The sequence below is a fragment of the Scylla paramamosain genome, chromosome 4, assembly GCF_035594125.1.
Source record: "Scylla paramamosain isolate STU-SP2022 chromosome 4, ASM3559412v1, whole genome shotgun sequence".
Lineage (NCBI taxonomy): Eukaryota > Metazoa > Arthropoda > Malacostraca > Decapoda > Portunidae > Scylla > Scylla paramamosain.
Genome location: NC_087154.1, coordinates 5,312,501 through 5,324,992, shown reverse-complemented (window position 1 = coordinate 5,324,992; position 12,492 = coordinate 5,312,501). Strand labels below are relative to the sequence as shown.

Here is a 12,492-nt window from a genome sequence, read left to right as displayed (position 1 = left end):
GAAAGAAAAAAAAAGAGAAAGAAATTGAAGGAAAATAGAAAAGACTAACAGACAGAATGATAAAAAAGAAAAAAATAGGAAAGAAAGAAGCAGAAAAGATGGGGAGAGAGAGAGAGAGAGAGAGAGAGAGAGAGAGAGAGAGAGAGAGAGAGAGAGAGAGAGAGAGAGATCAAAGCACTCCCGTCTCGCAAAGTTTAGCCAAAGATAATTTTAACAAAAGTTAGTATTCTGAAGGAGTGCGCGGCATAACTCACCCCGTCATCCTTGCCTCGCCTCAGTGGCCCACCAAGTTATGAATTTCGCTGCAGAAAATCTTATGCTCCCCCAAAGTTTAGCAAAGGGATCGTGAGGGATAAGTGTTAGCGTTGGAATATTCTTCAAGTTCGCCCCCCCCAAAAAAAAATATATACACATCGATGCGCCAAGAAGAGAGAAAGTAATATATAAACGGAAGAAAGAAGTGACTCTCGCAGAAAGAAAAAGAAAATATTTGAAATCGATGTGAAAGTTTTTGTCCTTAGTCTCTCTATTTTTTTTTCCTTTATTATTTTTGGTAAAAGTGACTTGAATATAATGATAAAAATAAAAGGACAGGTAATATTAGCACATTGCATTTACCACATGTTATCTTACGGCTCAGTCATCAAAAATGAAAAGAAGAATATTTTGAAATCGATGTGGAAGCTTTTATTCTCTCTCTCTCTCTCTCTCTCTCTCTCTCTCTCTCTCTCTCTCTCTCTCTCTCTCTCTCTCTCTCTCTCTCTCTCTCTCTCTCTCTCTCTCTCTCTCTCTCTCTCTGTTTGTTTGTTTGTTCAGATGGAAACTTGGGTGCAATTATGAAAACAACAGATTACCGAGAACTGCAGTTGATCCTACAAAGAGCACATAAAAGGAAGCTTATTTTTCACTAAGCTGACAAGGCAAAAATACTTTGCTGCATTTTCTGATTTTACAAAAGAATGCGACCTTGTCTGCTCATGTCCCTCCAACTGTTCTCTTGTTTGATTACTTGTTACGATTTAGTTTCTGTTTTGAGACTTTGACTTTGACTTCAGTTGCAGCTTTCATTAATTGCTGTTCCTCCTAATTGTTATATGTTTCATTGTCGTGTTCATTTTATTGTGTGTTCAGTTGCTGCCTTGGTGTCGTCCTTATTGATTTCTGTCTGGAATGACCTATTGCTTTCCTCCTCCATTCATGAGCTATTCGTATCTTCCTCCATTTATGCTCGCGGAATTTGGCTTGTGTTCTTGTGAGTGGAATCATATATCCAGTATTCAGTACAACAATAATAACTGTCAGTAACTAATTTACCAGTATCTCTTCACCTGTTGTTTTATTCTCTTAAAAATGTGTTTAGAAATGGTGCTCTAACTCGTGCATTTAAGCTTGAGCTGACTACTCAGAACAATAACTGATGTTGCTAATATGTTTATATCTACGTATTCCATTTGCGTTCTTGTTCTCATCAGTAACTTAAAGCTTCTGGCTTGGGAGAAATTCTCTTTGCATTATGCGCAGCTTCATAAACTGTGACTTTAAAAATTCTCTCAGCCGTTCATTAACTCCTTGTTTGAGCTTTACCTTTAAGGCAGTGAGTTTCTCTCTCTCTCTCTCTCTCTCTCTCTCTCTCTCTCTCTCTCTCTCCTTCATACAAGTTCGTTTACAAACAGTATTACTTTTAATTCTCTCTTGTGTCTACCATGAGTCATGAGCAACACCTCTAAATCCTGTAAATTATCTGCAAAGCGTATCGTGTTCGTAAACCTTTAAGAAAGTCCACTTCAAACTTCGAGAATGGCTACAAACTCCCAACAAACGCCCCTTGATGCTTTCCTCCTTGGCGCCACCACCACACCCTGACCTGACTCACCCTCTCCATTCTTACCCAGCCGTGCCCAGTCGTCCTCTCTCTCTACAGCATTTAGTCTAATTGGTAACTTACACTAACTCTAGGAGGAGTATTGGAAGCACTGAGGAATTGAGCGACTGGCACACGCACTTGAAGGTAAGAATTGTTGTTTTCATGTGTAAATCAGGTTTGCCAAGAGCTAAAATAGAATTATATAAAGGATAATCCCATTCCATTGCTAATCTTCCCCTTCCAAGAAATAAATAAAAATATGTAAAAGGTTCTGCATCAGTTCGACAAATATAGTTTAAAAAATGTCCTGATGCTTTTCTCTTAAAGTAATTCAAGTCCAGGGAAGATGGAAAACAGAATCAGGCAGATAAATCCTGAGTTCACCAATGAAAAGGATGAAGGAAACAAGATAATAGTTACGAAGATATTGTATATTATATCCTTAAATCTCATCTGTGAACATCCTGGAATACTGGACCTAAATTTGATTGCAATGATTCCTAATATCTTCATTCCTAAAAACCTTGGAATAGTGAGCCTAAATTTGTCTGTACAAGGATGCTAATTCTTAAACATCCTGGAATAGTGAACTTTAACTTGATTGTTGAGAGAGTCATTTGATTCCAGAAATTTCAGTGGTTGTGGATGGTTCCAGTGGGTGTAGGTGGTTCCAGTGGCTGTAGGTGGTTCCAGTGGTTGTAGGTGGTTCCAGTGGCTGTAGGTGGTTCCAGTGGTTGTAGGTGGTTCCAGTGGTTGTAGGTGGTTCCAGTGGTTGTAGGTGGTTCCAGTGGTTGTAGGTGGTTCCAGTGGTTGTAGGTGGTTCCAGTGGCTGTAGGTGGTTCCAGTGGTTGTAGGTGATTCCAGTGGCTGTAGGTGGTTCCAGTGGTTGTAGGTGGTTCCAGTGGTTGTAGGTGGTTCCAGTGTATAATAGACATTCCCAGTGTTATTGAATTATCCTGTGACTGACAAGCATGTTAATTTGTACTTCACTTGACAAAAAGAGTGTATTATATCTGTTCGTAATTATGATCTAGTGTTTGTGCCTATGTTAAGCGGCATTTTAGGGGTGTTTTTATTGCTGTAATGACAGATTAACAACATTTCTATATTAATAGCAGGAGAAACAGTCTTGAAAACCCGGTTAATCATCTCTACGGCCTTTGAAAATAGTCGTGGTGAGAGAGCAAAGCGCTTCAGAATATGGGCCTTATTAGTTACGAAGTGTAGACTGATATGCAGAAATAAACGAGTCTTTCCTGAATCTACTCTTAATTATGATGTAGTGTTTGTAGTTTATGCTTTTAGTTTAGTGTTATTCATAAGGTAAGAAATGAAACAAAAAGTCATATTGCAAAGGCTTAGTTATGAAGAGTAGATTGATATGCAGGAATAGACGAGTCCTCCCTGAATGCAGTCTTTTTAGGAGGTCCTCGTTTTCGCCGGAGCCCCATGATTGAATTAATTAACCACATTTGCCAGAAAAACAACTTTCGCCACAACGAACTCAGCGTTACTCAATATTTTCTCGGAACTTAAATTTTTCTACGTCCCACCAAAATACGCTGAAAAATACCAGACCTTCCCTTGGCACACTTCGCTCTTGTCTCCCACGGATGTTTTTTAGAATTCGAGTTTTAGATGTGATTCTCTCTCTCTCTCTCTCTCTCTCTCTCTCTCTCTCTCTCTCTCTCTCTCTCTCTCTCTCTCTCTCTCTCTCTCTCTCTCTCTCTCTTCTTGTGCTTTCATCGTTGCCGAAAAGTAAAACATATAATTTCTGTCATGACCACCTAGAGCTTCTTAGTAATGAGGCGTCTATGGCACTCGAGGGACCTTAGAAAATATTCCCAAGCTTTTCCGCGTCTTATCTCGACAACTGTTAAAAAGTTCTAGTGGACTGTATTGTGGGTTTTCAATGATGTTCATGTAATGCTAATGATAGTTTAACAAGGACTCTAGAGTATTCAGGGGAAAACAATCATGAAAATCCGACTCTGTGGCCTTAGTGAGTCTTAACGAGTAACTCAGTGTATGAAAATAAGTGTGTTATTGTAAGTCTTCCCTCTAATACCTTGTCAGCGAACACTTGTATGTCTTCTTACTAAATTCTTGTGAGATCTGGCCATTTTAAACTGTTGTACTCTTTTGAAATGTCGCTTAGTATTAGAAATATTATTTCTTACGCAATCATTTATACTTACGCTTACTTTATTATTCCTTCTTAATATTTCGTGGAGGGACTTTATATATATATATATATATATATATATATATATATATATATATATATATATATATATATATATATATATATATATATATATATATATATATATATATTTTTTTTTTTTTTTTTTTTTTTTTTTTTTTTTTTTTTTTTTTTTTTTTTTTTAGCGTCACCATAACTTGCAGACGTTACCTAGTGTTACAGTGCAGCAGTTTTGCCATTCACCCTGAATTTGGATTAATAGGAGAATATTTACGCATCAGACCGACTTGTTATGAAGTTTATGTTAAAAATGCTTCTTTTAGCATTACCGGACCTGGAATGACTGAGTTCACACGCCAGTGATCTAGTCAAATATTCCCCAAAGAAACGAAACAGTATACAAAAATATTCACATACAAGATATTTACTGTTATATCAACATAGATAGCATACATCAATGTGTAGGGGTTCATTTGAGTCAAGTATTCACTCTTGAAACTGGACAGTGTTAACGCAGTAAAGGCCATGCAATATGAAGTCAATGGTTCACCTCATCAGACTCTCCCTACGCATTATTGGGTCTCAGGAGGTGACAGGGCGGCAGGAGCAGCAGCAGCACATTAGTCTGACAATTTCACTCAGCAATCCTTGCGTCACGTCGGGGCCGATCACAGAGGCACACTGAGTTTTCACCAATTCCTACGTGTATAATGCTTTCCCATTCCAGAATATTCCTTAATACAGGTACTGAGGCTTAACAACTCTTCAAACCCTGTCACTCTTCATGAGTTTATCCTCGACTCTTTCTCTTAACCCTCACCGCACCACCATACAAGTTTTATTCCATTCCGGAAACCGTTAGAAGACTGTTTAGGATTATATAATTCGTTACTTCACTGTAGTTATATCTTCATTTATTCCTTTCTAACTAATAATTGCAGGTTTTATGAATCGGGAGAAAACATGATAATAAAGACCCATGCATTCCACACACGGAAAAACTTGCGTTATTGTCCAAACACCACAAACCCTTCAAAGGAAAAAGGAAAGAAAGGAAAAAGAGAAAAAAAATATCAGAAACTCCCCAAACAAAAAAAAAAAAATACAAACTCTTTATACGAAACACACACACACACACACACACACACACACACACACACACACACACACACACACACACACACACGGAACTCCACATTGGTAAGCACACGTAATAGATGGAGAAAGTGGCGCAGGTGTTCAGAGCCACGGGTACGAGGAACGAGAAGAGGGGCAAGGGAGGCGTGCAGGTGACCGCCATTCGCCCTCCTCACTACTCCCCAGGCACCCATACATCGGGCCGCGTGTCGGGTAGATAGCTTCCCACGTCGCCCCTTCCTTTTGTGGAATACTTATGGTTCTGAGGAAGTTATTGTAATTTTACGTGTACAATTAAAGAGGAGCTTTCTTGGGGGTTGTTTAATCGTGTTGGTGCGAGTCTTGTGTTTTTCTGTAGTGTTTATTGGTGTTGGTGTTCGTGTTACAGGGCGTCTCATGTATGTACTTATGTTTTGACTTGGTTGATTGTGATTCTGAAACTCAAAAATGATTTCCTAAGTTTTATATTTATTGCATGAGTTTTGTGCTTTGTTTTTTCAAAGTTGTGATTTACATAATAAATGAATGAATAAATAAATAATGATAAGTAAATACGTAAGTAGGCAGATTGATACATAGATATATAGATATAGATAGACAGATAGATGGATAAATTATCAAATAAATTGTACCATATGTATTATTAATACTGCTGCTACTACTACTGCTACTACTGCTGCTGCTATTACTACTACTGCTACTGCTACTACTACTACTACTACTGCTACTACTATCACCACCACCTTAGTGGAAAGTCACACTTCTCTCAAATGACTATGTACCGACATGGCTTCAGCTTGTACCGCTGAGGCCATGCTTGGAACACCGAGGTGCCTTACATGTAACACAACCATCTTGCAGTCGCCGTTATTTGCTGGCTAGCCTTGCGTTGTGGTGGCAGCTTTGCACGAGGCACTCATTCGTCCCCCGGGTAGTTCCTGCTCTCTTCCACCTTAAATAAAAGCATTGAGGAGTATTGGAAGAACATGTTTTTTTTTTTTTTTTTCTTGAGTATAATTTCGTAGAGCGTGAATACAAACTGTGCATAGCCCCGCTACTCATGACTGACTGTTCGGTGCAGTTTATTTCAATATACTTACAGAAAAACAGGGGAAGTTACAAAAAGTGGGGAGGAAGAGTATATATATATATATATATATATATATATATATATATATATATATATATATATATATATATATATATATATATATATATATATATATATATAAGAAAATAAATTACTGAAATACAATATTAGAAAAAAGTTCCTGGCCGGACCACCTTCCTATTCATTTCTCTTTTTTTTTTTCTTATGTAAGAGAAGTAATGGCCAAGGGTAACAAAAAGTAGGAAGAAAGGAAGGGGCCGCTAAGAAGCAGCTGTCAAAATCCAGCCCACCTTGACGCCTCATTGCCCAGAAAAATAAACACACATCATAAAAAAAAAAATAAGGGAGACGGTACGCCGCCCTTAATACCCCAAGTATTTATGCTCTCGCCAGACCGATAAGCCACTTAGAGAAAAGAAGAGACAACAAAAGGACTTAAAAAAAAAAGTACCAGTCATCCTTGGGTCTGTTTGCGTAAGAAGGGGAGAGGAGTAAAGAAAGAGAAAGCTGAACACATTGGGTGATTGTCCTTTTGTGGCTATGAGCGTCTCCCAACACACTTAAGCCACTAAGAAGCCTTAAGGCGCACTAAGCCGGCCTAGCTCACACTGCACCAGAGAAAAACACAATTTATGACGTAGAAAAGGGTAGGAGCGCGAGATATGAGTACGAAGCCATACGAGTGCTACCAACCTTCTTACACACACACACACACACACATACGTCAGCAAGTCTCAAGTCTTCACGTCACAAGCTACGTCATATTTTCATTTCCTACAGTTATGTAGAGAGAAGGATGGAAGGAGGGAGGAAAGGGAGGGAAGGAAGATTTCTTTTAGTCTTCGCGAGGGAAGTGTCCACAGGTTCAAGATATGCAGGCCGTTCTCGATAAACTCTTCCCCTAGGGCTTCTTTCTTCAAATTCTCTTCGTTTAACTTTTTTTTTTTTTTTTTTGTGGTTAGGAGGGGATAAAGGAAGGCAGTGGAGGGAAGTAGAGAAGTAAGGTGTTTTACGTCAGAGGTTGATCCTTCTCTTCGTAATGATGTAGTAGACTGCTTAAACATTGTACGTAGTCTTAATTTTTTTTTTCTTTTTTCCCTCTTTTTTTTTTGAGTGAGAGCATTCTTTTCTTTTCCTTTTCTTCTTTTTTTTTTAAGGTCGCGAGTTTAATTTTTTTCCTTACTCTCTGTAATTTAAGTTTTTATATTTTCTCGATGTGTGTTCTTATTCTCTCTCTCTCTCTCTCTCTCTCTCTCTCTCTCTCTCTCTCTCTCTCTCTCTCTCTCTCTCTCTCTCTCTCTCTCTCTCTCTCTCTCTCTCTCTCTGTAAACACTATATATGTAGAAAACAAATAGATGTAAATGTTTCTTGGCTTCTGCATCCATTAAGGAACTGGGAATTGCACAGAATGAGTGGAGCGGGAGGAAGGAACAGAGATGCTGGTTGGAGATGTTACCTCTTGAAATTAATATAACTTCTGTAGCTGCCCCAGTGTTCTAATCAGAGACACTACTTGACGCTTTACTAATCAGATAAGCGGGAGATGAGTAGAAATTAGGTGCTTACGTGACTGACTATTTTGCTGTGTTTCAGGAGGCGAGTGAGTGTTCTTCAGCCAGGTGCCTTTGGTTGAGTACTGACTTAATGTTCATTGTTCGTGTTCTCAGTGTTTCAGCGTCGTATCTTTACTGTGTTTAGCAGGTAGCTATGTAAGTTTGTTAGAATTTTATAAGGATACTTTCATGATTTCGGTGGTAGTTTGTTAAGGATTGTATACTGCCAGTGGAAAATTCAGTGAAGCCCTTGCACGTTTCCAAATATGGGCTAAGTCGTCATGCTAAGAGAAGATGATCCCGTCCTCCTGATATGTTATCTTAAGTATGCATAGTGGTAACAAATTTTTTTTTATCTCATTTATTACGGAAGCATTGCCAAACCTTGCCTTTTATTAATGATAGCATGGAATCGACTTATTCTCTAACGTTTAAAGCGTTTGTTCACGTTTTAATACTTACTGGTTTTCAGAGTATTCTATCTTCGTTTATTACTGTCGTCCTCTAAGTATCAATCTTAAGATAATTAGAGATCTTGTTCTGGATTCTAGTTTTAGATTTTGGTTACTGTATCTTCTTGTTTCCATATCTTTTCTTTTATCTTTAGCATTGTTAGATAAAGATCTGAATGCCATGATTGTGTTTTGGAAGACGATCCGATATTGGTGTTGACATTTAGTGGTGAGAAAATGCAGGATGGAAAAATGGTTTATCATCACCACATATCCCGTCACTTTTTTGTTTGTAGAAAAAAAAAATACGAACTTGATTACGTTATTGTTCTCCATTCCAAATGTGATATTTTATCTATTTAGTCTGAGGAAAGATAATGGTATTTATTATTAAGGGAGATTTCGGAGTGACATTGGTTCTCATATGCAACATAAGAAGATAACTAACAGATACACACTACATAACTTGCTGCCAGTGTTGATCTTTGCTTTCACTCAGTATTCACAAAAGGTCTTGCTAGCATCAACCATATAACCCAAGGACTATAGCTTTTGGTGATTAATTTATCCCATGACAAGAAACATTAATGAAAGAAAAAGTAATTTGACATTAAGTATATTTTCCATTAATATTGTCGAATTCCTAATGAAAACATGATCCTGAGTCACGTCTCTGATTTTATTTGGATTAAAGAACAATAAGCAATATTATACTTATGAATAAAACACGGGCACACCACGACATTAAAAACGTGGGTGTGTTTTCCTCAGCCTTGTGTTCAAAGACAATCAAAGTAATCCACGTTCATTGTCACTGATTGACACATTCGTACATAAATATCTTGCCATTTCCTCCGAACTCTTATATTTGAAGTATTTTCAATCTTTCTTTCATTCAGTCCTGCTTTAAGCTAATTTCTAAAAAAAAATCTAGAAGAAAATGTTAATAATATCAGAATAAAAACTTTATAGAAATATCATAGAAATAAAGAAACATAGCATACATAAACTCATCCATGTATTTGTAGAAAAGCGACACTGGGCAGGAGCGGCGAGTCGAGCGTCATATGGATGAGTGTAGGTATACATAACTTGTTTGAAACTCAGCTGAGGGCAAGGTTAACTCGCAAGGAAAGTGGCAAGAACACATTTCTTCTTTTTTTTTTTTTTTTATGTAGGGGGGACACTGGCCAAGGGCAACAAAAGTCCAATAAAAAAAAAAAAAACTCACTGAGATACGAGTCCCAGAAAAGGGTCCAAAGCGGTAGTCAAAAATTCAAGGATAAGTATCTTGAAACCTCCTTCTTGAAGGAATTCAAGTTGTAGGAAGTCATAGGAAGCAGGCAGGGAGTTCCAGAGTTTACCAGAGAAAGGGATGAATGATTGAGAATACTGGTTAACTCTTTCATTAGAGAGGTGGACAGAATAGGGGTGAGAGAAAGAAGAAAGTCTTATGCAGCGAGGCCGCGGGAGGAGGGGAGCCATGCAGTTAGCAAGATCAGAAGAGCATTTAGCATGAAAATAGCGGTAGAAGATAGTTAGAGATGCAACATTGCGGCAATGAGAGAGAGGCTGAAGACAGTCAGTCAGTCACCAATCAACTGTCCCGCCAGAAGGGAAGAGGCAAGGGGCGGGGCTTGTGGATCCTCTTAGTCTGTGGGAATTACAGTGTAGTTTATCAGTTGTTTTAACTGCTCTGGTGGCTCTGTTTTAAAAATACATTGCCTCGAATGTTTTGCTTGGTCATCTTTTAGAGAACTGAACACCTTAGATGAGTTTTCTTGAATTGATTTGTTCATCTGCTTACTGAGACGCAAATATAGAGAAGAAAATATTAGATCTTGACAACGCTTGAAGAGCAGTCTGTGTGTGTGTGTGTGTGTGTGTGTGTGTGTTGCGAGCGAGGTCTTCTATCTGTCCTCCAAAGCAGCGCCTCCAGTCTCGCTATACACACCACGTATTTCATTTCCCTGTGCTCAGAGTTACTAGAATACTTAATGTATGTGTGATGGATGTCCTTGTCCCCACTGCTCTCTCTCTCTCTCTCTCTCTCTCTCTCTCTCTCTCTCTCTCTCTCTCTCTCTCTCTCTCTCTCTCTCTCTCTCTCTCTCTCTCTCACACACACACACACACATTCTTTGTATTTTTATGCTAGTCAAGTATGTCAATAGATTCCAATGACAGGATGTCTTTAATAATGTTATTCTGTTCCTTAACATAATGTGACATGATACAGAATCTGGTGAGTGTTTAGGAATATTTAATGAAATTTTCGGTTTATACTACGGAAATTAGACGTTTTAGTGGCAGTGATGACCAGTCAATAATGGTGGTGTGTGTGTGTGTGTGTGTGTGTGTGTGTGTGTGTGTGTGTGTGTGTGTGTGTGTGTGTTGGTGGGAGAGGTTTTTTGCGGTAATGCAGCTGATAGTGTTGTTAATTGCAACAAGAGTAAAGGAAGTGCGAGGTACGTGTTCATATTTAGCCATATTTGTTGGCTTCTTGATGAGCGTAGATTTAATGATAAGGATAGACTAATAAACTGCGTAAAGTTGCTCATTATTATTAATAGTCGTTAAAGAGTCGTTCGACACCACAAGATCAGGGAGGGAAGAAAACAGGATAGATTATAACATACTGTGCGTTGCTCATAGCAGCTGCAACCTAGAACTGTACAGCAAAAATCGTATTACACTCGTCGTCTTCGATTGTTGTGGTCCAGGAATATTCTTGATGACGCCCAACTCGCGGCGCCTCAAGACTAATCACTGTCTTACCAACAGTTGCTGGCTACGATCGTTCCTCCTCTTACTTGCCTTCAGACTCGGTCTTCGTGGACTTAGAGTCGTCGTCCTTTTTCTCGTGAACGCAGAACCAGGGCCACACCTCCATCAGTGCCAGGCGGAACTTGGGATGCGAAATGGCGAACATGATGGGGTTGTACACGGAGGCTGTCTTGGCCATGAGTCCCGGCAGGGCGGACACGAGAGGCGTCAGCTTGTCCTGGTCGCCAAACAAACCCTGTGTCGATAGAGAAAGTAAGCGTTACCAAGTGTTAAGAGCTAAAGGCGTCCCTCTAATCCTAAAAACTTATTCATTGCTGCCATACTACAAACAGGAACCCCAGTCCCCTTAATGCTTCAAGCCTCTACTTGCCCATATGTGTCAGCATTACTGCGGTACCAGAGACAACGGCAGGAGCTCACCAGCATGACTACGGCAGCGTACGGAGTCCAGGTGAGCAGCCACAGGAACACGTTGCCAACGGCCACCTTGGCGATGCGCACCTCGGCACTCTGCTTATTCTGGTCGGCATTGGAACGAAGGTTCTCCACGTTCATTTTCTTGGCTTGTTCGCGCAGCGCCCTCTCGTGGGCACGGATGGCGCCCACGATCTGGGAGTAGACGAAGATGATGACGAGGAGAGGGATGCAGTAGCACATGACGAACAGGAAGATGCCAAAGGACCTGGTTCCCCAGTCTCGGCTGATGTAGTCGAAGCTACAGGAAGTGAGGATGCCCTCAGGGATGTAGGCGTTCCAGCCGAAGAAGGGCCAGATGGAGACGGCGGTGGCGTATCCCCAGCAAAGCAAAATTATTACGAACGCCTTACCGGAACTGATATGACCGCCGTCGAAAGCCTTCACGATGACGCAGTAGCGATCGTAGCCGATGGCTGCCAGTGTCATGAGGGAGGTAAGTCCAAAGATTGCCCCCGTGAAGGCGTGTATCTGGCAGGCAAGGGACCCAAGGGTCCAGTAGCCGCCACCGAAGCAGTTCATTACGTACATGGGAAACTGTGATGCCATCATCATGAAGTCGCTGAAAGCCAAGTTGACCACGAACATGTTGGCGGGCGAGCGGAGATTCTTCTTGCACGAGAACAGATACATGACCATGCCGTTACCGAAGAAGGAGAGAATGCCCAGGATGATGAACATGACGGCCAGCAGGTAGTGCCACATGGGGTTGACTGGAGGGAATTTGCTCCAGTGGGGATGGATCAAGGGCTTTACGTCGTCAGGAACTAAGTCCATGAGGGAGTACCCCTCAGGGTAACCAAATTCTACTCCACTGTCCCTGTAGGGCAGAGCCCCAGACACGTTGGCAGGTCCGTGAATCATGGTAGACTTGTAGTGACGCTTGGGAGACTCTTAACGGGTGAGTGGAG

General features: G+C 40.2%; 2 protein-coding genes across 2 annotated transcripts in view; both read right to left on the bottom strand.

Annotated features, from left to right (window-relative positions):
• Positions 1–2,496: 2,496 nt before the first annotated feature.
• On the bottom strand, positions 2,497–2,799 carry LOC135097624 (uncharacterized). Its single transcript, XM_063999580.1, has one exon. It carries the CDS (start codon positions 2,797–2,799, stop codon positions 2,497–2,499), a length of 303 nt encoding a protein of 100 aa, XP_063855650.1.
• Positions 2,800–10,868: 8,069 nt separating this feature from the next.
• LOC135099381 (compound eye opsin BCRH2-like) overlaps positions 10,869–12,492 on the bottom strand; it is a 1,819-nt gene continuing 195 nt past the window's right edge. Inside the window, exons 1-2 of the mRNA XM_064001717.1 lie at positions 11,528–12,492; positions 10,869–11,342 (exon numbers count right to left, since the gene is read on the bottom strand). The exon at positions 11,528–12,492 is cut by the window's right edge and continues 195 nt beyond it. Of these exons, the coding sequence (XP_063857787.1) occupies positions 11,130–11,342; positions 11,528–12,445 (1,131 nt within the window). The 5' untranslated portion in view covers positions 12,446–12,492 and the 3' untranslated portion in view covers positions 10,869–11,129. The remainder of the gene's footprint in view (positions 11,343–11,527) is intronic.